The sequence below is a fragment of the Oncorhynchus keta genome, chromosome 28, assembly GCF_023373465.1.
Source record: "Oncorhynchus keta strain PuntledgeMale-10-30-2019 chromosome 28, Oket_V2, whole genome shotgun sequence".
Taxonomy (NCBI): Eukaryota; Metazoa; Chordata; class Actinopteri; order Salmoniformes; family Salmonidae; genus Oncorhynchus; species Oncorhynchus keta.
The window spans coordinates 1,361,516-1,383,337 of record NC_068448.1 but is presented as its reverse complement, the minus strand read 5'-3'; the positions used below and the strand labels follow the sequence as shown (position 1 = coordinate 1,383,337).

At 52.5% G+C, this 21,822-nt stretch overlaps 1 protein-coding gene and 2 long non-coding RNA genes across 4 annotated transcripts in view; all 3 read right to left on the bottom strand.

Moving 5' to 3' along the window:
• arhgef3l (Rho guanine nucleotide exchange factor (GEF) 3, like) overlaps positions 1-21,822 on the bottom strand; it is a 45,882-nt gene that overhangs the window by 18,038 nt on the left and 6,022 nt on the right. Inside the window, exons 3-4 of the mRNA XM_052484312.1 lie at positions 10,039-10,146; positions 5,412-5,570 (exon numbers count right to left, since the gene is read on the bottom strand). Of these exons, the coding sequence (XP_052340272.1) occupies positions 5,412-5,570; positions 10,039-10,146 (267 nt within the window). The remainder of the gene's footprint in view (positions 1-5,411; positions 5,571-10,038; positions 10,147-21,822) is intronic.
• LOC127913061 (uncharacterized) lies at positions 10,269-11,290 on the bottom strand. 2 transcript variants are annotated; one of them, XR_008084465.1, is made up of 3 exons: positions 11,249-11,290; positions 10,443-10,942; positions 10,269-10,403 (listed from the first exon to the last, which is right to left on the bottom strand). It is a non-coding gene; the product is annotated as an uncharacterized LOC127913061 (long non-coding RNA). The 2 variants fall into 2 exon arrangements; XR_008084466.1 differs by having other exon boundaries at positions 10,443-10,917.
• On the bottom strand, positions 17,687-21,370 carry LOC127913064 (uncharacterized). Its single transcript, XR_008084469.1, has 3 exons — positions 21,272-21,370; positions 19,219-19,302; positions 17,687-18,321 (listed from the first exon to the last, which is right to left on the bottom strand). It is a non-coding gene; the product is annotated as an uncharacterized LOC127913064 (long non-coding RNA).

The following is a 21,822-nucleotide window of genomic DNA, read 5'->3' as shown; positions in this document are numbered from 1 at the left end:
GGGTAGACAGTGGACTAGGGACTGGTGTAGACAGGGACTAGTGTATTGGGACTGTGTAGACAGGGACTAGTGTAGACAGGGACTAGTGGATTGACAGGGACTAGTGTGTAGACAGGGACTAGTGTATTGACAGGGACTGTGTAGACAGGGACTAGTGGATTGGTGTAGACAGGGACTAGTGTATTGGTGTAGACAGGGACTAGTGACAGGGACTAGAGACAGGGACTAGTGTAGACAGGGACTAGTGTAGACAGGGACTGGTGTAGACAGGGACTAGTGTAGACAGGGACTAGTGTATTGGTGTAGACAGGGACTAGTGTAGACAGGGACTAGTGTAGACAGGGACTAGTGTAGACAGGGACTAGTGTAGACAGGGACTAGTGTAGACAGGGACTAGTGTAGACAGGGACTAGTGTAGACAGGGACTAGTGTAGACAGGGACTAGTGTATTGGTGTAGACAGGGACTAGTGTAGACAGGGACTAGTGTAGACAGGGACTAGTGTAGACAGACTAGGGACCAGTGGACAGGGACTGGTGTAGACAGGGACTAGTGTAGACAGGGACTAGTGTAGACAGGGACTAGTGTAGACAGGGACTAGTGTAGACAGGGACTAGTGTAGACAGGGACTAGTGTAGACAGGGACTGGTGTAGACAGGGACTGGAGTGTAGACAGGGACTAGTGTAGACAGGGACTGGTGTAGACAGGGACTAGTGTAGACAGGACTGGTGTAGACAGGGACTAGTGTATTGGTGTAGACAGGGACTAGTGTATTGGGACTAGTGTAGACAGGGACTAGTGTATTGGTGTAGACAGGGACTAGTGTAGACAGGGACTAGTGGTAGACAGGGACTAGTGTAGACAGGGACTAGTGTAGACAGGGACTAGTGTAGACAGGGACTAGTGTAGACAGGGACTAGTGTAGACAGGACTAGTGTAGACAGGGACTAGTGTATTGGTGTAGACAGGGACTAGTGTAGACAGGGACTGTGTAGACAGGGACTAGTGTAGACAGGGACTAGTGTAGACAGGGACTAGTGTAGACAGGGACTAGTGTAGACAGGGACTAGTGGATTGGTGTAGACAGGGACTAGTGTAGACAGGGACCAGTGTAGACAGGGACTAGTGTGTGGTGTAGACAGGTGACTGGTGTAGACAGGGACTAGTGTAGACAGGACTAGTGTAGACAGGGACTAGTGTAGACAGGGACTAGTGTAGACAGGGACTAGTGTGACAGGGACTGGTGTAGACAGGGACTAGTGTATTGGGACTGTGTAGACAGGGACTAGTGTAGACAGGGACTGTGACAGACTAGGGACTGGTGTAGACAGGGTGTACTGGTGTAGACAGGGACTAGTGGATTGTGTAGACAGGGACTGTATGTAGACAGGGACTGGGATGTAGACAGGGACTAGTGTAGTGTAGACAGGTGGTGTAGACAGACAGGGACTAGTGTATTGGTGTAGACAGGGACTAGTGTAGACAGGGACTAGTGTAGACAGGGACTAGTGTAGACAGGGACTAGTGGAGACAGGGACTAGTGTGTAGACAGGGACTAGTGTAGACAGGGACTAGTGTAGACAGGGACTGGTGTAGACAGGGACTAGTGTTGAGACAGGGACTAGTGTAGACAGGGACTAGTGTAGACTAGGGACTAGTGTAGACAGGGACTAGTGTAGAGACAGGGACTAGTGTAGACAGGGACTAGTGTATTGGTGTAGACAGGGACTAGTGTAGACAGGGACTAGTGTAGACAGGGACTAGTGTAGACAGGGACTAGTGTAGACAGGGACTAGTGTAGACAGGGACTAGTGTAGACAGGGACTAGTGTAGACAGGGACTAGTGTAGACAGGCACTAGTGTATTGGGGACTAGTGTAGACTAGGGACTTGGTGTAGACTAGGGATTGGTGTAGACAGGGACTAGTGTATTGGTGTAGACAGGGACTAGTGTGTTGACAGGGACTAGTGTATTGGTGTAGACAGGGACTAGTGTAGACAGGGACTAGTGTAGACAGGGACTAGTGTATTGGTGTAGACAGGGACTAGTGTAGACAGGGACTAGTGTATTGGTGTAGACAGGGACTAGTGTAGGCAGGGACTAGTGTTGGTGTAGACAGGGACTAGTGTATTGGGGACTAGGGACTAGGGACTGGTGTAGACAGGGACTAGTGTAGACAGGGACTAGTGGATTGAGACAGGACTAGTGTATTGGTGTAGACAGGGACTAGTGGATGGTAGACAGGGACTAGTGTATTGGTGTAGACAGGGACTGGTGTAGACAGGGACTAGTGTAGACAGGGACTAGTGTATTGGTGTAGACAGGGACTAGTGGATTGGTGTAGACAGGGACTAGTGTAGACAGGGACTAGTGTAGACAGGGACTAGTGTAGACAGGGACTAGTGTAGACAGGGACTAGTGTAGACAGGGACTAGTGTAGACAGGGACTAGTGTAGACAGGGACTAGTGTAGACAGGGACTAGTGTAGACAGGGACTAGTGTAGACAGGGACTAGTGTAGACAGGGACTAGTGTAGACAGGGACTAGTGTAGACAGGGACTAGTGTAGACAGGGACTAGTGTATTGGTGTAGACAGGGACTAGTGGATTGGTGTAGACAGGGACTAGTGTATTGGTGTAGACAGGGACTAGTGTAGACAGGGACTAGTGTAGACAGGGACTAGTGTAGACAGGGACTAGTGTAGACAGGGACTAGTGTAGACAGGGACTAGTGTAGACAGGGACTAGTGTAGACAGGGACTAGTGTATTGGTGACAGGGACTAGTGGAGACTAGGGACTGGTGTAGACACAGGACTAGTGTAGACAGGGACTAGTGTAGACAGGGACTAGTGTAGACAGGGACTAGTGTAGACAGGGACTAGTGTAGACAGGGACTAGTGTAGACAGGGACTAGTGTAGACAGGGACTGTGTAGACAGGGACTAGTGTAGACAGGGACTAGTGTAGACAGGGACTAGTGTAGACAGGGACTAGTGTAGACAGGGACTAGTGTAGACAGGACTAGTGTAGACAGGGACTAGTGTAGACAGGGACTAGTGTAGACAGGGACTGGTGTAGACAGGGACTAGTGTAGACAGGGACTAGTGTAGACAGGGACTAGTGTAGACAGGGACTAGTGTAGACAGGGACTAGTGTAGACAGGGACTAGTGTGTAGACTAGGACTAGTGTATTGGTGTAGACAGGGACTAGTGTATTGGGACTAGTGTAGACACAGGACTAGTGTAGACAGGGACTAGTGTAGAGACAGGGACTAGTGGATTGGTGTAGACAGGGACTAGTATAGACAGGGACTAGTGTAGACAGGGACTGGTGTAGACAGGGACTAGTGTAGACAGGGACTAGTGTAGACAGGGACTGGTGTAGACAGGGACTAGTGTAGACAGGGACTAGTGTAGACAGGGACTAGTGTAGACAGGGACTAGTGTAGACAGGGACTAGTGTAGACAGGGACTAGTGTTGGTGTAGACTAGTGTAGACAGGGACTAGGGACAGGACTAGTGTAGACAGGGACTAGTGTAGACAGGGACTAGTGTAGACAGGGACTAGTGTAGACAGGGACTAGTGTAGACAGGGACTAGTGTAGACAGGGACTAGTGTAGACAGGGACTAGTGTGACAGGGACTAGTGTAGACAGGGACTAGTGTAGACAGGGACTAGTGTAGACAGGGACTAGTGTAGACAGGGACTAGTGTAGACAGGGACTAGTGTAGACAGGGACTAGTGTAGACAGGGACTAGTGTAGACAGGGACTAGTGTAGACAGGGACTAGTGTAGACAGGGACTAGTGTAGACAGGGACTAGTGTAGACAGGGACTAGTGTAGACAGGGACTAGTGTAGACAGGGACTAGTGTAGACAGGGACTAGTGTAGACAGGGACTAGTGTAGACAGGGACTAGTGTAGACAGGGACTAGTGTAGACAGGGACTAGTGTAGACAGGGACTAGTGTAGACAGGGACTAGTGTAGACAGGGACTAGTGTATTGGTGTAGACAGGGACTAGTGTAGACAGGGACTAGTGTAGACAGGGACTAGTGTATTGGTGTAGACAGGGACTAGTGTAGACAGGGACTAGTGTATTGGTGTAGACAGGGACTAGTGTAGACAGGGACTAGTGTAGACAGGGACTAGTGTAGACAGGGACTAGTGTAGACAGGGACTAGTGTAGACAGGGACTAGTGTAGACAGGGACTAGTGTAGACAGGGACTAGTGTATTGGTGTAGACAGGGACTAGTGTAGACAGGGACTAGTGTAGACAGGGACTAGTGTATTGGTGTAGACAGGGACTAGTGTAGACAGGGACTAGTGTATTGGTGTAGACAGGGACTAGTGTAGACAGGGACTAGTGTAGACAGGGACTAGTGTAGACAGGGACTAGTGTAGACAGGGACTAGTGTAGACAGGGACTAGTGTAGACAGGGACTAGTGTAGACAGGGACTAGTGTAGACAGGGACTAGTGTAGACAGGGACTAGTGTAGACAGGGACTAGTGTATTGGTGTAGACAGGGACTAGTGTAGACAGGGACTAGTGTAGACAGGGACTAGTGTAGACAGGGACTAGTGTAGACAGGGACTAGTGTAGACAGGGACTAGTGTAGACAGGGACTAGTGTAGACAGGGACTAGTGTAGACAGGGACTAGTGTAGACAGGGACTAGTGTAGACAGGGACTAGTGTAGACAGGGACTAGTGTAGACAGGGACTAGTGTAGACAGGGACTAGTGTAGACAGGGACTAGTGTAGACAGGGACTAGTGTAGACAGGGACTAGTGTAGACAGGGACTAGTGTAGACAGGGACTAGTGTAGACAGGGACTAGTGTAGACAGGGACTAGTGTAGACAGGGACTAGTGTAGACAGGGACTAGTGTAGACAGGGACTAGTGTAGACAGGGACTAGTGTAGACAGGGACTAGTGTAGACAGGGACTAGTGTAGACAGGGACTAGTGTAGACAGGGACTAGTGCAGACAGGACCAGGGACTAGTGACCAGTGCAGACAGGGACTAGTGTAGACAGGGACTAGTGTAGACAGGGACTAGTGTAGACAGGGACTAGTGTAGACAGGGACTAGTGTAGACAGGGACTAGTGTAGACAGGGACTAGTGTAGACAGGGACTAGTGTAGACAGGGACTAGTGTAGACAGGGACTAGTGTAGACAGGGACTAGTGTAGACAGGGACTAGTGTAGACAGGGACTAGTGGAATTCTCACCATCTTGTTTCTTTTGTTTCCTTTCAAATCAGTGAAGGGAAGAGAACGAGTGCACACTTTGGGAGGAAGGAGAAATAATTGGAACCCCTGACCTCCAACCCCTGACCCCCAACCCCTGACCCCCAACCCCTGACCTCCAACCCCAGAAAGACCTAACCCCAGTAAGACTAAACCCCTGACCTCTTGTCGTTTGATCTCCTTGGCCGTGAGGTCGTGACTGTCCACTGTGTCACTCCAGCATTGGCTACTGCGTCGCCGCGGGAACGACGAGGCCTTCTGCCGCGAGCGAATAGGAGCAGGGGGCAAAGGTCGTGCCTCTGTCCGGAAACTGATGGACCTCTGAGGGGAGAGAGACACACACACACTAAGAGATGAGACATGCATATTACACATATTTGAGTTTAGACATTTAGAATTTAGTTTCCTCAATCTCTGGTGTACTACAGCGGACTTCCCCAATGCTAGTCTGGAAGGTTGTGCGTGTGTATACTTATGTGTAAGAGAGTGTGTGTGTTTTTTATTTTCTTTATTTAACCAGGTAGGCCAGTTGAGAACAAGTTCTCATTTATAACCGCGACCTGGCCAAGATAAAGCAAAGCAGTGCGACACAAACAACAACAGAGTTACACTTGGAATAAACAAACACAGTCAATAACACAATAGAAAAAGTCTATGTGTGTGCAAATGAGGTAGGATAAGAGAGGTAAGGCAATAAATAGGCCATAGTGGCGAAATAATTACAATATAGCAATTAACCACTGGAGTGATAGATGTGCAGAAGATGAGTGTGCAAGTAGAGATACTGGGGTGCAAAGGAGTAAAATAAATAAAATAAATAACAGTATGGGGATGAGGTAGTTGGAGGGGCTATTTACAGATGGGCTATGTACAGGGCAATGATCTGTGAGCTGCTCTGACAGCTGGTGCTTAAAGTTAGTGAGGCAGAAATGAGTCTCCAGCGTCAGTGATTTTTGCAGTGTGTTCCAGTCAGTGGCAGCAGAGAACTGGAAGGAAAGGCGGCCGAAGGAGGAATAGGCTTTGAGGGTGACCAGTGAGATATACCTGCTGGAACGCGTGCTATGTGTGGTTGCTGCTATGGTGACCAGTGAAGTATACCTGCTGGAGCGCGTGCTATGTGTGGGTGCTGCTATGGTGACCAGTGAGCTGAGAGGTAGGGCTTTACCTAGCAAAGACTTATAGATGACCTGGAGCCAGTGGGTTTGGCGAAGAATATGAAGCGAGGGCCAGCCAACGAGAGCATACATTTAATTTTGGATTGGAGATGTTTAATGTGAGTCTGGAAGGAGAGTCTAACCTGACACCTAGGTATTTGTAGTTGTCCACATGTTCACAAGTCAGAACCGTCCAGAGTAGTGATGCTAGTCGGGCGGGAGGGTGTGGGCAGCGATCGATTGAAGAGCATACATTTAGTTTTACTTGCATTTAAGAGCAGTTGGAGGCCACGGAAGGAGAGTTGTATGGCATTGAAGCTCGTCTGGAGGTTAGTTAACACAGTGTCCAAAGAAGGGCCAGAGGTATCCAGAGTGGTGTAGTCTGTAGAGATCAAAGAATCACCAGCAGCAAGAGCGACATCATTGATGTTTACAGAGAAAAGAGTTGGCCCGAGGCTGGAACCCTGTGGCACCCCCATAGAGACTGCCAGAGGTCCGGACAACAGGCCCTCCGATTTGACACACTGAACTCAGTCTGAGAAGTAGTTGGTGAACCAGCCCAGGCAGTCATTTGAGAAACCAAGGTTGTTGAGTCTGCTGATAAGAATGTGGAGATTGACAGAGTCAAAAGCCTTGGCTCGATGAATACAGCTGCACAGTATTGTCTCTTATCGATGATATTGTTTAGGACCTTGAGCGTGGCTGAGGTGTACCCATGACCAGCTCTGAAACCAGAAGGTACGGTGAGATTCGAAATGGTCGGTGATTGGTTTGTTAATTTGACTTTTGAAGACCTTAGAAAGGCAGGGTAGGATTGATATAGGTCTGTAGCAGTTTGGATCTAGAGTGTCTTCCCCTTTGAAGAGGGGGATGACCGCGACAGCTTTCCAATCTTTGGGGATCTCAGACTATACAAAAGAGAGGTTGAACAGGCTAGTAATAGGGGTTGCAACGATTTCGGCTGATCATTTTAGAAAGAGAGGGTCCAGATTGTCTAGTCCAGCTGATTTGAAGGGGTCCAGATTTTGCAGCTCTTTCAGAACATCAGATATCTGGATTTGGGTGAAGGAGAAATGGGGAGGCTTAGGCAAGTTGCTGTGGGGGGTACAGGGCTGTTGACCGGGGTAGGGGTAGCCAGGTGGAAAGCATGGCCAGCCGTAGAAAAATGCTTATTGAAATTCTCAATTATCACGGATTTATCGGTGGTGACAGTGTTTCCTAGCCTCAGTGCAGTGGGCAGCTGGGAGAAGGTGTTCTTATTCTCCATGGACTTTACAGTTTTTTGAGTTTGTGCTACAGGATGCAAATTTCTGTTTCAAAAAGCTAGCATTTGCTTTCCTAACTGCCTGTGTATATTGGTTCCTAACTTCCCTGAAAAGTTGCATATCACGGGGGCTATTTGATGCTAATGCAGAACGCCACAGGATGTTTTTGTGCTGGTCAAGGGCAGTCAGGTCTGGAGTGAACCAAGGGCTGTATCTGTTCCTGGTTCTACATTTTTTGAACGGAGCATGCTTATTTAAGATGGTGAGGAAAGCACTTTTAAAGAATAACCAGGCATCCTCTACTGACGGGATGAGGTCAATATCCTTCCAGGATAGAAAGGCCTGCTCGCTGATGTGTTTTAGGGAGCATTTGACAGTGATGAGGGGTGGTCGTTTGACCGCAGACCCATTATGGACGCAGGAAATCAGGCAATGATCGCTGAGATCCTGGTTGAAGACAGCAGAGGTGCATTTGGAGGGCAGGTTGGTCAGGATGATATCTATGAGGGTGGCTATGTTTACGGATTTGGGGTTGCACCTGGTAGGTTCATTGATCATTTGTGTGTGATTGAGGCCATCAAGCTTAGATTGTAGGATGGCCAGGATGTGAAGCATGTCCCAGTTTAGGTCACCTAACAGCACGAGCTCTGAAGATGGATGGTGGCCAATCAATTCACATATGGTGTCCAAGGCACAGCTGGGGGCAGAGGGTGGTCTATAGCAAACGGCAGCCTTGAGAGACTTGTTTCTAGAAAGGTGGATTTTTAAAAGTAGAAGATCAAATTGTTTGAGCATAGACCTGGAGAGTAAGACAGCCAGAGATTGCAACTCCGCCCCCTTTGGCAGTTCTATCTTGTCGGAAAATGTTATAGTTAGGGATGGAAATTTCAGGGTTTTTGTTGGTCTTCCTAAGCCAGGATTCAGACACGGCTAGGACATCCGGATTGGCAGAATGTGCTAAAGCAGTGAATAAAACAAACTGAGGGAGGAGGCTTCTAATGTTAACATGCATGAAACCAATGCTTTTACGGTTACAGAAGTCAACAAATGAGAGCGCCTGGGGAATAGGAGTGGAGCTAGGCACTGCAGGGCCTGGATTCACCTCTACATCGCCAGAGGAACAGAGGAGGAGTAGGATAAGGGTACAACTAAAGGCTATAAGAACTGGTCGTCTAGTGCGTTTGGAACAGAGAGTAAAAGGAGGTTTCTGGGCACGGTAGAATAGATTTGAGGCATAATGTACAGACAAGGGTATGGTAGGATGTGAATACAGTGGAGGTAAACCTAGGCATTGAGTGATGATGAGAGAGATATTGTCTCTAGAAACATCATTGAAACCAGGAGATGTCATCGCATGTGTGGGGGGTGGAACTGAAAGGTTGGATAAGGTATAATGAGCAGGGCTAGAGGCTCTACAGTGAAATAAGCCAATAAACACTAACCAGAACAGCAATGGACAAGACATATTGACGTTAAGGAGAGGCATGTGTAGCCGAGTGATCATAAGGGTCCAGTGAGTGGCTTGGCGGGCTGGAGACACAGCGATTCAGACAGCTAGCAGACGGGCCTTAGAGGGACAGCGCAAACTCTGTTACGTCGGCAGACCAGTCGTATGCTCTAGACAGCTAGCGGGCCGTGGCTAGCAGGCTAGCAGATAGGCATTCAGGGGACGTCGCGACGGAGGAGCCAGCTGAAAAACCCCCTCGGGCGAATTATGTCGGTAGTCCAGTCGGCGGGGCTCCATGTCGACAGTACATGGGGTCCAGGCAAATTGGCAAAATAGGTATTGTAGCCCAAGGAGTGGTTGATGGACCTCTTTGGCTAGCCGGGAGATGGGCCAAGCAAAGGCTAGCTCCAGGCTAATTGGTTCTTGCTTCAGGACAGAGACATTAGCCAGGAGAGGCCACTCGAATAGCAGCTTGCTAGCTGCGTAGATCCAGGTGATAAGGTTCAGGGCCTGCCGTAGGAATCCGGAGATATGGAGAAAAAAATATGTCTGATTTGCTCTGGTTTGAATCGCACTGTGCAGACTGGCAAGAGTTGTTCCGGGCTAAAGGTTAGCTGATGACCACTAGCTTCTGTTGAGGGTTCCGGTTCTAAAGTAAAGAAAATAGCAGATCCATACCGCATTGGGTGAGGCGGATTGCAGGAGAGTAGATTGAATTTGAGGTTATTAAGAAAAATATTTTAAAAGGTATGTGAAGAAAAAAATATATAAAATATATATACATGGGACACGACAAGACGAAGACGTCTGACTGCTACGCCATCTTGGATTCAGCCATTGTATTCGTGTTCTCTCTGTGCGTGCGTGCGTGTGTGTGTGTGTGTGTGTGTGTGTGTGTGTGCGCGCGTGTGTGTGCATGTTACCGTTATGCTCTTTCCCAGGCGTTTCAGGGCAGGTGTTTTGACTGGGGTGATGATGCCTGTGACTCCTCCCCCTTTCCCCACTGGCTTAACCCTTTTATTACTGGGCTCCTGCAGAGACGTGGAACATACAGTACCTCAGAGACGCGGAACATACAGTACCTCAGAGACAGTACCTCAGAGACAGTACCTCAGAGACAGTACCTCAGAGACAGTACCTCAGAGACGTGGAACATACAGTACCTCAGAGACGTGGAACATACAGTACCTCAGAGACGTGGAACATACAGTACCTCAGAGACGCGGAACATACAGTACCTCAGAGACGCGGAACATACAGTACCTCAGAGACGCGGAACATACAGTACCTCAGAGACAGTACCTCAGAGACGCGGAACATACAGTACCTCAGAGACGCGGAACATACAGTACCTCAGAGACGCGGAACATACAGTACCTCAGAGACGCGGAACATACAGTACCTCAGAGACGCGGAACATACAGTACCTCAGAGACGCGGAACATACAGTACCTCAGAGACGCGGAACATACAGTACCTCAGAGACGCGGAACATACAGTACCTCAGAGACGCGGAACATACAGTACCTCAGAGACGCGGAACATACAGTACCTCAGAGACGCGGAACATACAGTACCTCAGAGACGCGGAACATACAGTACCTCAGAGACGCGGAACATACAGTACCTCAGAGACGCGGAACATACAGTACCTCAGAGACGCGGAACATACAGTACCTCAGAGACGCGGAACATACAGTACCTCAGAGACGCGGAACATACAGTACCTCAGAGACGCGGAACATACAGTACCTCAGAGACGCGGAACATACAGTACCTCAGAGACGCGGAACATACAGTACCTCAGAGACGCGGAACATACAGTACCTCAGAGACTACAGTACCTCCCCATGGTTGACGCCAGTACCTCAGAGACTACACCTCCCCATGGTACCTGACGCCATCCCCCAGTCAGTACCTCAGAGACGCGGAACATACACCTCAGAGGCGGGAACATACCCTCAGAGACGCGGAACATCAGTATGGCTGGAACATCATCCCCCAGTCAGTACCTCAGAGACGGAACATACCCTCAGGTTGACGCGGAACATCCCCTCAGAGACGCGGAACATACAGTACCTCATGGTTGAACGCCATCCCCTAACATACAGTACCTCAGAGACCATACAGTACCTCAGAGACTACACCTCCCCATGGTTGACGTCATCCCCTTAGACTACACCTCCCCATGGTTGACGTCATCCCCTAGTCGTTAGACTACACCTCCCCATGGTTGACGCCATCCCCCAGTCGTTAGACTACACCTCCCCATGGTTGACGTCATCCCCCAGTCGTTAGACTACACCTCCCCATGGTTGACGTCATCCCCCAGTCGTTAGACTACACCTCCCCATGGTTGACGCCATCCCCCTAGTCGCTAGACTACACCTCCCCATGGTTGACGTCATCCCCTAGTCGTTAGACTACACCTCCCCATGGTTGACGCCATCCCCCAGTCGTTAGACTACACCTCCCCATGGTTGACGTCATCCCCTAGTCGTTAGACTACACCTCCCCATGGTTGACGCCATCCCCTAGCCGTTAGACTACACCTCCCCATGGTTGACGCCATCCCCCAGTCGTTAGACTACACCTCCCCATGGTTGACGCCATCCCCCAGTCGTTAGACTACACCTCCCCATGGTTGACGTCATCCCCTAGACTACACCTCCCCATGGTTGACGTCATCCCCTACTACACCTCCCCATGGTTGACGCCATCCCCCAGTCGTTAGACTACACCTCCCCATGGTTGACGTCATCCCCTAGTCGTTAGACTACACCTCCCCATGGTTGACGCCATCCCCCAATCGTTAGACTACACCTCCCCATGGTTGACGTCATCCCCTAGTCGTTAGACTACACCTCCCCATGGTTGACGCCATCCCCCAGTCGTTAGACTACACCTCCCCATGGTTGACGCCATCCCCTAGTCGTTAGACTACACCTCCCCATGGTTGACGTCATCCCCCAGTCGTTAGACTACACCTCCCCATGGTTGACGTCATCCCCTTAGACTACACCTCCCCATGGTTGACGCCATCCCCCCCAGTCTTAGACTACACCTCCCCATGGTTGACGTCATCCCCCAGTCGTTAGACTACACCTCCCCATGGTTGACGATCCCCTTAGACTACACCTCCCCATGGTTGACGCCATCCCCCAGTCGTTAGACTACACCTCCCCATGGTTGACGCCATCCCCCAGTCGTTAGACTACACCTCCCCATGGTTGACGCCCTCCCCCTAGTCGTTAGACTACACCTCCCCATGGTTGACGCCATCCCCCAGTCGTTAGACTACACCTCCCCATGGTTGACGTCATCCCCCTAGTCGTTAGACTACACCTCCCCATGGTTGACGCCATCCCCCAGTCGTTAGACTACACCTCCCCATGGTTGACGTCATCCCCCTAGTCGTTAGACTACACCTCCCCATGGTTGACGCCATCCCCCAGTCGTTAGACTACACCTCCCCATGGTTGACGTCATCCCCTTAGTCGTTAGACTACACCTCCCCATGGTTGACGTCATCCCCCCAGTCGTTAGACTACACCTCCCCATGGTTGACGTCATCCCCTAGTCGTTAGACTACACCTCCCCATGGTTGACGTCATCCCCCAGCTGTTAGACTACACCTCCCCATGGTTGACGTCATCCCCCAGTCGTTAGACTACACCTCCCCATGGTTGACGTCATCCCCCAGTCGTTAGACTACACCTCCCCATGGTTGACGTCATCCCCTTAGACTACACCTCCCCATGGTTGACGTCATCCCCCAGTCGTTAGACTACACCTCCCCATGGTTGACGTCATCCCCCAGTCGTTAGACTACACCTCCCCCATGGTTGACGTCATCCCCTAGTCGTTAGACTACACCTCCCCATGGTTGACGCCATCCCCCAAGTCGTTAGACTACACCTCCCCATGGTTGACGCATCCCCCAGTCGTTAGACTACACCTCCCCATGGTTGACGCCCTCCCCTAGTCGTTAGACTACACCTCCCCATGGTTGACGCCATCCCCTAGTCGTTAGACTACACCTCCCCATGGTTGACGTCATCCCCTTAGACTACACCTCCCCATGGTTGACGTCATCCCCCTAGTCGTTAGACTACACCTCCCCATGGTTGACGCCATCCCCCAGTCGTTAGACTACACCTCCCCATGGTTGACGCCATCCCCTTAGACTACACCTCCCCATGGTTGACGCCATCCCCCAGACTACACCTCCCCATGGTTGACGCCATCCCCCAGTCGTTAGACTACACCTCCCCATGGTTGACGCCATCCCCTTCGCTAGACTACACCTCCCCATGGTTGACGCTATCCCCTTAGACTACACCTCCCCATGGTTGACGTCATCCTCTTAGACTACACCCCCATGGTTGACGCCATCCCCTTAGACTACACCTCCCCATGGTTGACGCCATCCCCCAGTCGTTAGACTACACCTCCCCATGGTTGACGCCATCCCCCAGTCGTTAGACTACACCTCCCCATGGTTGACGTCATCCCCTTCGTAGACTACACCTCCCCATGGTTGACGCCATCCCCCAGTCGTTAGACTACACCTCCCCATGGTTGACGCCATCCCCCAGTCGTTAGACTACACCTCCCCATGGTTGACGCCATCCCCCAGTCGTTAGACTACACCTCCCCATGGTTGACGCCATCCCCTAGTCGCTAGACTACACCTCCCATGGTTGACGCCATCCCCCTAGTCGTTAGACTACACCTCCCCATGGTTGACGCCATCCCCCTAGTCGTTAGACTACACCTCCCCATGGTTGACGCCATCCCCCAGTCGTTAGACTACACCTCCCCATGGTTGACGCCATCCCCCAGTCGTTAGACTACACCTCCCCATGGTTGACGCCCCTTAGATCACCTCCCCATGGTTGACGTCATCCTACTACACCTCCCCATGGTTGACGCCATCCCCCAGTCGTAGACTACACCTCCCCATGGTTGACGCCATCCCCCAGTCGTTAGACTACACCTCCCCATGGTTGACGCCATCCCCCAGTCGTTAGACTACACCTCCCCATGGTTGACGTCATCCCCCTAGTCGTTAGACTACACCTCCCCATGGTTGACGCCATCCCCCTAGTCGTTAGACTACACCTCCCCATGGTTGACGCCATCCCCTGTCGTTAGACTACACCTCCCCATGGTTGACGCCATCCCCCAGTCGTAGACTACACCTCCCCATGGTTGACGTCATCCCCCTAGTCGTTAGACTACACCTCCCCATGGTTGACGCCATCCCCTTAGACTACACCTCCCCATGGTTGACGTCATCCCCCTAGTCGTTAGACTACACCTCCCCATGGTTGACGCCATCCCCCAGTCGTTAGACTACACCTCCCCATGGTTGACGCCATCCCCCAGTCGTTAGACTACACCTCCCCATGGTTGACGCCATCCCCCAGTCGTTAGACTACACCTCCCCATGGTTGACGCCATCCCCTTAGACTACACCTCCCCATGGTTGACGCCATCCCCCAGTCGTTAGACTACACCTCCCCATGGTTGACGCCATCCCCTAGTCGTTAGACTACACCTCCCCATGGTTGACGTCATCCCCTAGTCGTTAGACTACACCTCCCCATGGTTGATGTCATCCCCTTAGACTACACCTCCCCATGGTTGACGCCATCCCCCAGTCGTTAGACTACACCTCCCCATGGTTGACGTCATCCCCCTAGTCGTTAGACTACACCTCCCCATGGTTGACGCCATCCCCTAGTCGTTAGACTACACCTCCCCATGGTTGACGTCATCCCCTTCGTTAGACTACACCTCCCCATGGTTGACGTCATCCCCCAATCGTTAGACTACACCTCCCCATGGTTGACGTCATCCCCCAGTCGTTAGACTACACCTCCCCATGGTTGACGCATCCCCCAGTCGTTAGACTACACCTCCCCATGGTTGACGTCATCCCCCAGTCGTTAGACTACACCTCCCCATGGTTGACGTCATCCCCCTAGTCGTTAGACTACACCTCCCCATGGTTGACGTCATCCCCTAGCCGTTAGACTACACCTCCCCATGGTTGACGCCATCCCCTAGTCGTTAGACTACACCTCCCCATGGTTGACGCCATCCCCCAGTCGCTAGACTACACCTCCCCATGGTTGACGTCATCCCCTAGTCGTTAGACTACACCTCCCCATGGTTGACGTCATCCCCCTAGTCGTTAGACTACACCTCCCCATGGTTGACGTCATCCCCCAGTCGTTAGACTACACCTCCCCATGGTTGACGTCATCCCCTTAGACTACACCTCCCCATGGTTGACGTCATCCCCTTAGACTACACCTCCCCATGGTTGACGTCATCCCCCAGTCGTTAGACTACACCTCCCCATGGTTGACGTCATCCCCCAGTCGTTAGACTACACCTCCCCATGGTTGACGTCATCCCCCCAGTCGTTAGACTACACCTCCCCATGGTTGACGTCATCCCCCTAGTCGTTAGACTACACCTCCCCATGGTTGACGTCATCCCCCTAGTCGTTAGACTACACCTCCCCATGGTTGACGCCATCCCCCAGTCGTTAGACTACACCTCCCCATGGTTGACGTCATCCCCCCAGTCGTTAGACTACACCTCCCCATGGTTGACGTCATCCCCCTAGTCGTTAGACTACACCTCCCCATGGTTGACGTCATCCCCCTAGTCGTTAGACTACACCTCCCCATGGTTGACGTCATCCCCCTAGTCGTTAGACTACACCTCCCCATGGTTGACGTCATCCCCTTAGACTACACCTCCCCATGGTTGACGTCATCCCCTTAGACTACACCTCCCCATGGTTGACGTCATCCCCCTAGTCGTTAGACTACACCTCCCCATGGTTGACGTCATCCCCCCAGTCGTTAGACTACACCTCCCCATGGTTGACGTCATCCCCCTAGTCGTTAGACTACACCTCCCCATGGTTGACGTCATCCCCCTAGTCGTTAGACTACACCTCCCCATGGTTGACGTCATCCCCCTAGTCGTTAGACTACACCTCCCCATGGTTGACATCCCCCAGCTGTTAGACTACACCTCCCCATGGTTGACGTCATCCCCTTAGACTACACCTCCCCATGGTTGACATCCCCCTAGTCGTTAGACTACACCTCCCCATGGTTGACGTCATCCCCCAGTCGTTAGACTACACCTCCCCATGGTTGACGTCATCCCCTAGTCGTTAGACTACACCTCCCCATGGTTGACGTCATCCCCCTAGTCGTTAGACTACACCTCCCCATGGTTGACGTCATCCCCCAGCTGTTAGACTACACCTCCCCATGGTTGACGTCATCCCCCAGTCGTTAGACTACACCTCCCCATGGTTGACGTCATCCCCCAGCTGTTAGACTACACCTCCCCATGGTTGATGTCATCCCCCAGTCGTTAGACTACACCTCCCCATGGTTGACGTCATCCCCCTAGTCGTTAGACTACACCTCCCCATGGTTGACGTCATCCCCTAGTCGTTAGACTACACCTCCCCATGGTTGACGTCATCCCCCAGTCGTTAGACTACACCTCCCCATGGTTGACGCCATCCCCTTCGTTAGACTACACCTCCCCATGGTTGACGTCATCCCCCTAGTCGTTAGACTACACCTCCCCATGGTTGACGTCATCCCCTAGTCGTTAGACTACACCTCCCCATGGTTGACGTCATCCCCCAGTCGTTAGACTACACCTCCCCATGGTTGACGTCATCCCCCAGTCGTTAGACTACACCTCCCCATGGTTGACGTCATCCCCCAGTCGTTAGACTACACCTCCCCATGGTTGACGTCATCCCCCCAGTCGTTAGACTACACCTCCCCATGGTTGACGTCATCCCCCTAGTCGTTAGACTACACCTCCCCATGGTTGACGTCATCCCCCTAGTCGTTAGACTACACCTCCCCATGGTTGACGTCATCCCCCCAGTCGTTAGACTACACCTCCCCATGGTTGACGTCATCCCCTAGTCGTTAGACTACACCTCCCCATGGTTGACGTCATCCCCCCAGTCGTTAGACTACACCTCCCCATGGTTGACGTCATCCCCCTAGTCGTTAGACTACACCTCCCCATGGTTGACGTCATCCCCCCAGTCGTTAGACTACACCTCCCCATGGTTGACGTCATCCCCCTAGTCGTTAGACTACACCTCCCCATGGTTGACGTCATCCCCCTAGTCGTTAGACTACACCTCCCCATGGTTGACGTCATCCCCCCAGTCGTTAGACTACACCTCCCCATGGTTGACGTCATCCCCCTAGTCGTTAGACTACACCTCCCCATGGTTGACGTCATCCCCCCAGTCGTTAGACTACACCTCCCCATGGTTGACGTCATCCCCCTAGTCGTTAGACTACACCTCCCCATGGTTGACGTCATCCCCCTAGTCGTTAGACTACACCTCCCCATGGTTGACGTCATCCCCCAGTCGTTAGACTACACCTCCCCATGGTTGACGTCATCCCCTAGTCGTTAGACTACACCTCCCCATGGTTGACGTCATCCCCCAGTCGTTAGACTACACCTCCCCATGGTTGACGTCATCCCCTAGTCGTTAGACTACACCTCCCCATGGTTGACGTCATCCCCCTAGTCGTTAGACTACACCTCCCCATGGTTGACGTCATCCCCCTAGTCGTTAGACTACACCTCCCCATGGTTGACGTCATCCCCCTAGTCGTTAGACTACACCTCCCCATGGTTGACGTCATCCCCCTAGTCGTTAGACTACACCTCCCCATGGTTGACGTCATCCCCCTAGTCGTTAGACTACACCTCCCCATGGTTGACGTCATCCCCTTAGACTACACCTCCCCATGGTTGACGTCATCCCCCCAGTCGTTAGACTACACCTCCCCATGGTTGACGTCATCCCCCTAGTCGTTAGACTACACCTCCCCATGGTTGACGTCATCCCCCCAGTCGTTAGACTACACCTCCCCATGGTTGACGTCATCCCCCTAGTCGTTAGACTACACCTCCCCATGGTTGACGTCATCCCCCTAGTCGTTAGACTACACCTCCCCATGGTTGACGTCATCCCCCCAGTCGTTAGACTACACCTCCCCATGGTTGACGTCATCCCCCTAGTCGTTAGACTACACCTCCCCATGGTTGACGTCATCCCCCCAGTCGTTAGACTACACCTCCCCATGGTTGACGTCATCCCCCTAGCCGTTAGACTACACCTCCCCATGGTTGACGTCATCCCCTTAGACTACACCTCCCCATGGTTGACGTCATCCCCCCAGTCGTTAGACTACACCTCCCCATGGTTGACGTCATCCCCCTAGTCGTTAGACTACACCTCCCCATGGTTGACGTCATCCCCCTAGTCGTTAGACTACACCTCCCCATGGTTGACGTCATCCCCCAGCCGTTAGACTACACCTCCCCATGGTTGACGTCATCCCCCAGTCGTTAGACTACACCTCCCCATGGTTGACGTCATCCCCCAGCCGTTAGACTACACCTCCCCATGGTTGACGTCATCCCCTAGTCGTTAGACTACACCTCCCCATGGTTGACGTCATCCCCCTAGTCGTTAGACTACACCTCCCCATGGTTGACGTCCAGTCGTTAGACTACACCTCCCCATGGTTGACGTCATCCCCCTAGTCGTTAGACTACACCTCCCCATGGTTGACGTCATCCCCCTAGTTAGACTACACCTCCCCATGGTTGACATCATCCCCCTAGTCGTTAGACTACACCTCCCCATGGTTGACGTCATCCCCCAGTCGTTAGACTACACCTCCCCATGGTTGACGTCATCCCCCTAGTCGTTAGACTACACCTCCCCATGGTTGACGTCATCCCCCAGTCGTAGACTACACCTCCCCATGGTTGACGCCATCCCCCTAGTCGTTAGACTACACCTCCCCATGGTTGACGTCATCCCCTAGTCGTTAGACTACACCTCCCCATGGTTGACGTCATCCCCCAGTCGTTAGACTACACCCTCCCCATGGTTGACGTCATCCCCCTAGCCGTTAGACTACACCTCCCCATGGTTGACGTCATCCCCCAGTCGTTAGACTACACCTCCCCATGGTTGACGTCATCCCCCAGCCGTTAGACTACACCTCCCCATGGTTGACGTCATCCCCCTAGTCGTTAGACTACACCTCCCCATGGTTGACGTCATCCCCCTAGTCGTTAGACTACACCTCCCCATGGTTGACGTCATCCCCCAGTCGTTAGACTACACCTCCCCATGGTTGACGTCATCCCCCAGTCGTTAGACTACACCTCCCCATGGTTGACGCCATCCCCCCAGTCTGTTAGACTACACCTCCCCATGGTTGACGCCATCCCCCAGTCGTTAGACTACACCTCCCCATGGTTGACGCCATCCCCCAGTCGTTAGACTACACCTCCCCATGGTTGACGCCATCCCCTAGTCGTTAGACTACACCTCCCCATGGTTGACGCATCCCCCAGTCGTTAGACTACACCTCCCCATGGTTGACGTCATCCCCTTAGACTACACCTCCCCATGGTTGACGTCATCCCCCAGTCGTTAGACTACACCTCCCCATGGTTGACGTCATCCCCCAGTCGTTAGACTACACCTCCCCATGGTTGACGCCATCCCCCAGTCGTTAGACTACACCTCCCCATGGTTGACGCCATCCCCCAGTCGTTAGACTACACCTCCCCATGGTTGACGTCATCCCCCAGTCGTTAGACTACACCTCCCCATGGTTGACGTCATCCCCCAGTCGTTAGACTACACCTCCCCATGGTTGACGTCATCCCCCAGTCGTTAGACTACACCTCCCCATGGTTGACGTCATCCCCCAGTCGTTAGACTACACCTCCCCATGGTTGACGTCATCCCCCAGTCGTTAGACTACACCTCCCCATGGTTGACGTCATCCCCCTAGTCGTTAGACTACACCTCCCCATGGTTGACGTCATCCCCCAGTCGTTAGACTACACCTCCCCATGGTTGACGTCATCCCCTAGTCGTTAGACTACACCTCCCCATGGTTGACGTCATCCCCCAGTCGTTAGACTACACCTCCCCATGGTTGACGTCATCCCCCAGTCGTTAGACTACACCTCCCCATGGTTGACGTCATCCCCCTAGTCGTTAGACTACACCTCCCCATGGTTGACGTCATCCCCCAGTCGTTAGACTACACCTCCCCATGGTTGACGTCATCCCCCAGTCGTTAGACTACACCTCCCCATGGTTGACGTCATCCCCCAGTCGTTAGACTACACCTCCCCATGGTTGACGTCATCCCCCAGTCGCTAGACTACACCTCCCCATGGTTGACGTCATCCCCCTAGTCGTTAGACTACACCTCCCCATGGTTGACGTCATCCCCCAGTCGTAGACTACACCTCCCCATGGTTGACGCCATCCCCCAGTCGTTAGACTACACCTCCCCATGGTTGACGTCATCCCCCCCAGTTGACGTCATCCCCTAGACTACACCTCCCCATGGTTGACGTCATCCCCCAGTCGTTAGACTACACCTCCCCATGGTTGACGTCATCCCCCTAGTCGTTAGACTACACCTCCCCATGGTTGACGTCCATCCCCCAGTCGTTAGACTACACCTCCCCATGGTTGACGTCATCCCCTAGTCGTTAGACTACACCTCCCCATGGTTGACGTCATCCCCCTAGTCGTTAGACTACACCTCCCCATGGTTGACGTCATCCCCTTAGACTACACCTCCCCATGGTTGACGTCATCCCCCTAGTCGTTAGACTACACCTCCCCATGGTTGACGTCATCCCCCAGTCGTTAGACTACACCTCCCCATGGTTGACGTCATCCCCTAGTCGTTAGACTACACCTCCCCATGGTTGACGCATCCCCTAGTCGTTAGACTACACCTCCCCATGGTTGACGCCATCCCCTAGTCGTTAGACTACACCTCCCCATGGTTGACGTCATCCCCCAGTCGTTAGACTACACCTCCCCATGGTTGACGTCATCCCCCAGTCGTTAGACTACACCTCCCCATGGTTGACGTCATCCCCCAGTCGTTAGACTACACCTCCCCATGGTTGACGTCATCCCCCAGCCGTTAGACTACACCTCCCCATGGTTGACGTCATCCCCTTATACTACACCTCCCCATGGTTGACGTCATCCCCCTAGTCGTTAGACTACACCTCCCCATGGTTGACGTCATCCCCCTAGTCGTTAGACTACACCTCCCCATGGTTGACGTCATCCCCCTAGTCGTTAGACTACACCTCCCCATGGTTGACGTCATCCCCTAGCCGTTAGACTACACCTCCCCATGGTTGACGTCATCCCCCAGTCGTTAGACTACACCTCCCCATGGTTGACGTCATCCCCTAGTCGTTAGACTACACCTCCCCATGGTTGACGCCATCCCCCTAGTCGTTAGACTACACCTCCCCATGGTTGACGTCATCCCCCAGTCGTTAGACTACACCTCCCCATGGTTGACGTCATCCCCCAGTCGTTAGACTACACCTCCCCATGGTTGACGTCATCCCCCAGTCGTTAGACTACACCTCCCCATGGTTGACGTCATCCCCCAGTCGTTAGACTACACCTCCCCATGGTTGACGTCATCCCCTAGTCGTTAGACTACACCTCCCCATGGTTGACGTCATCCCCCTAGTCGTTAGACTACACCTCCCCATGGTTGACGTCATCCCCCCAGTCGTTAGACTACACCTCCCCATGGTTG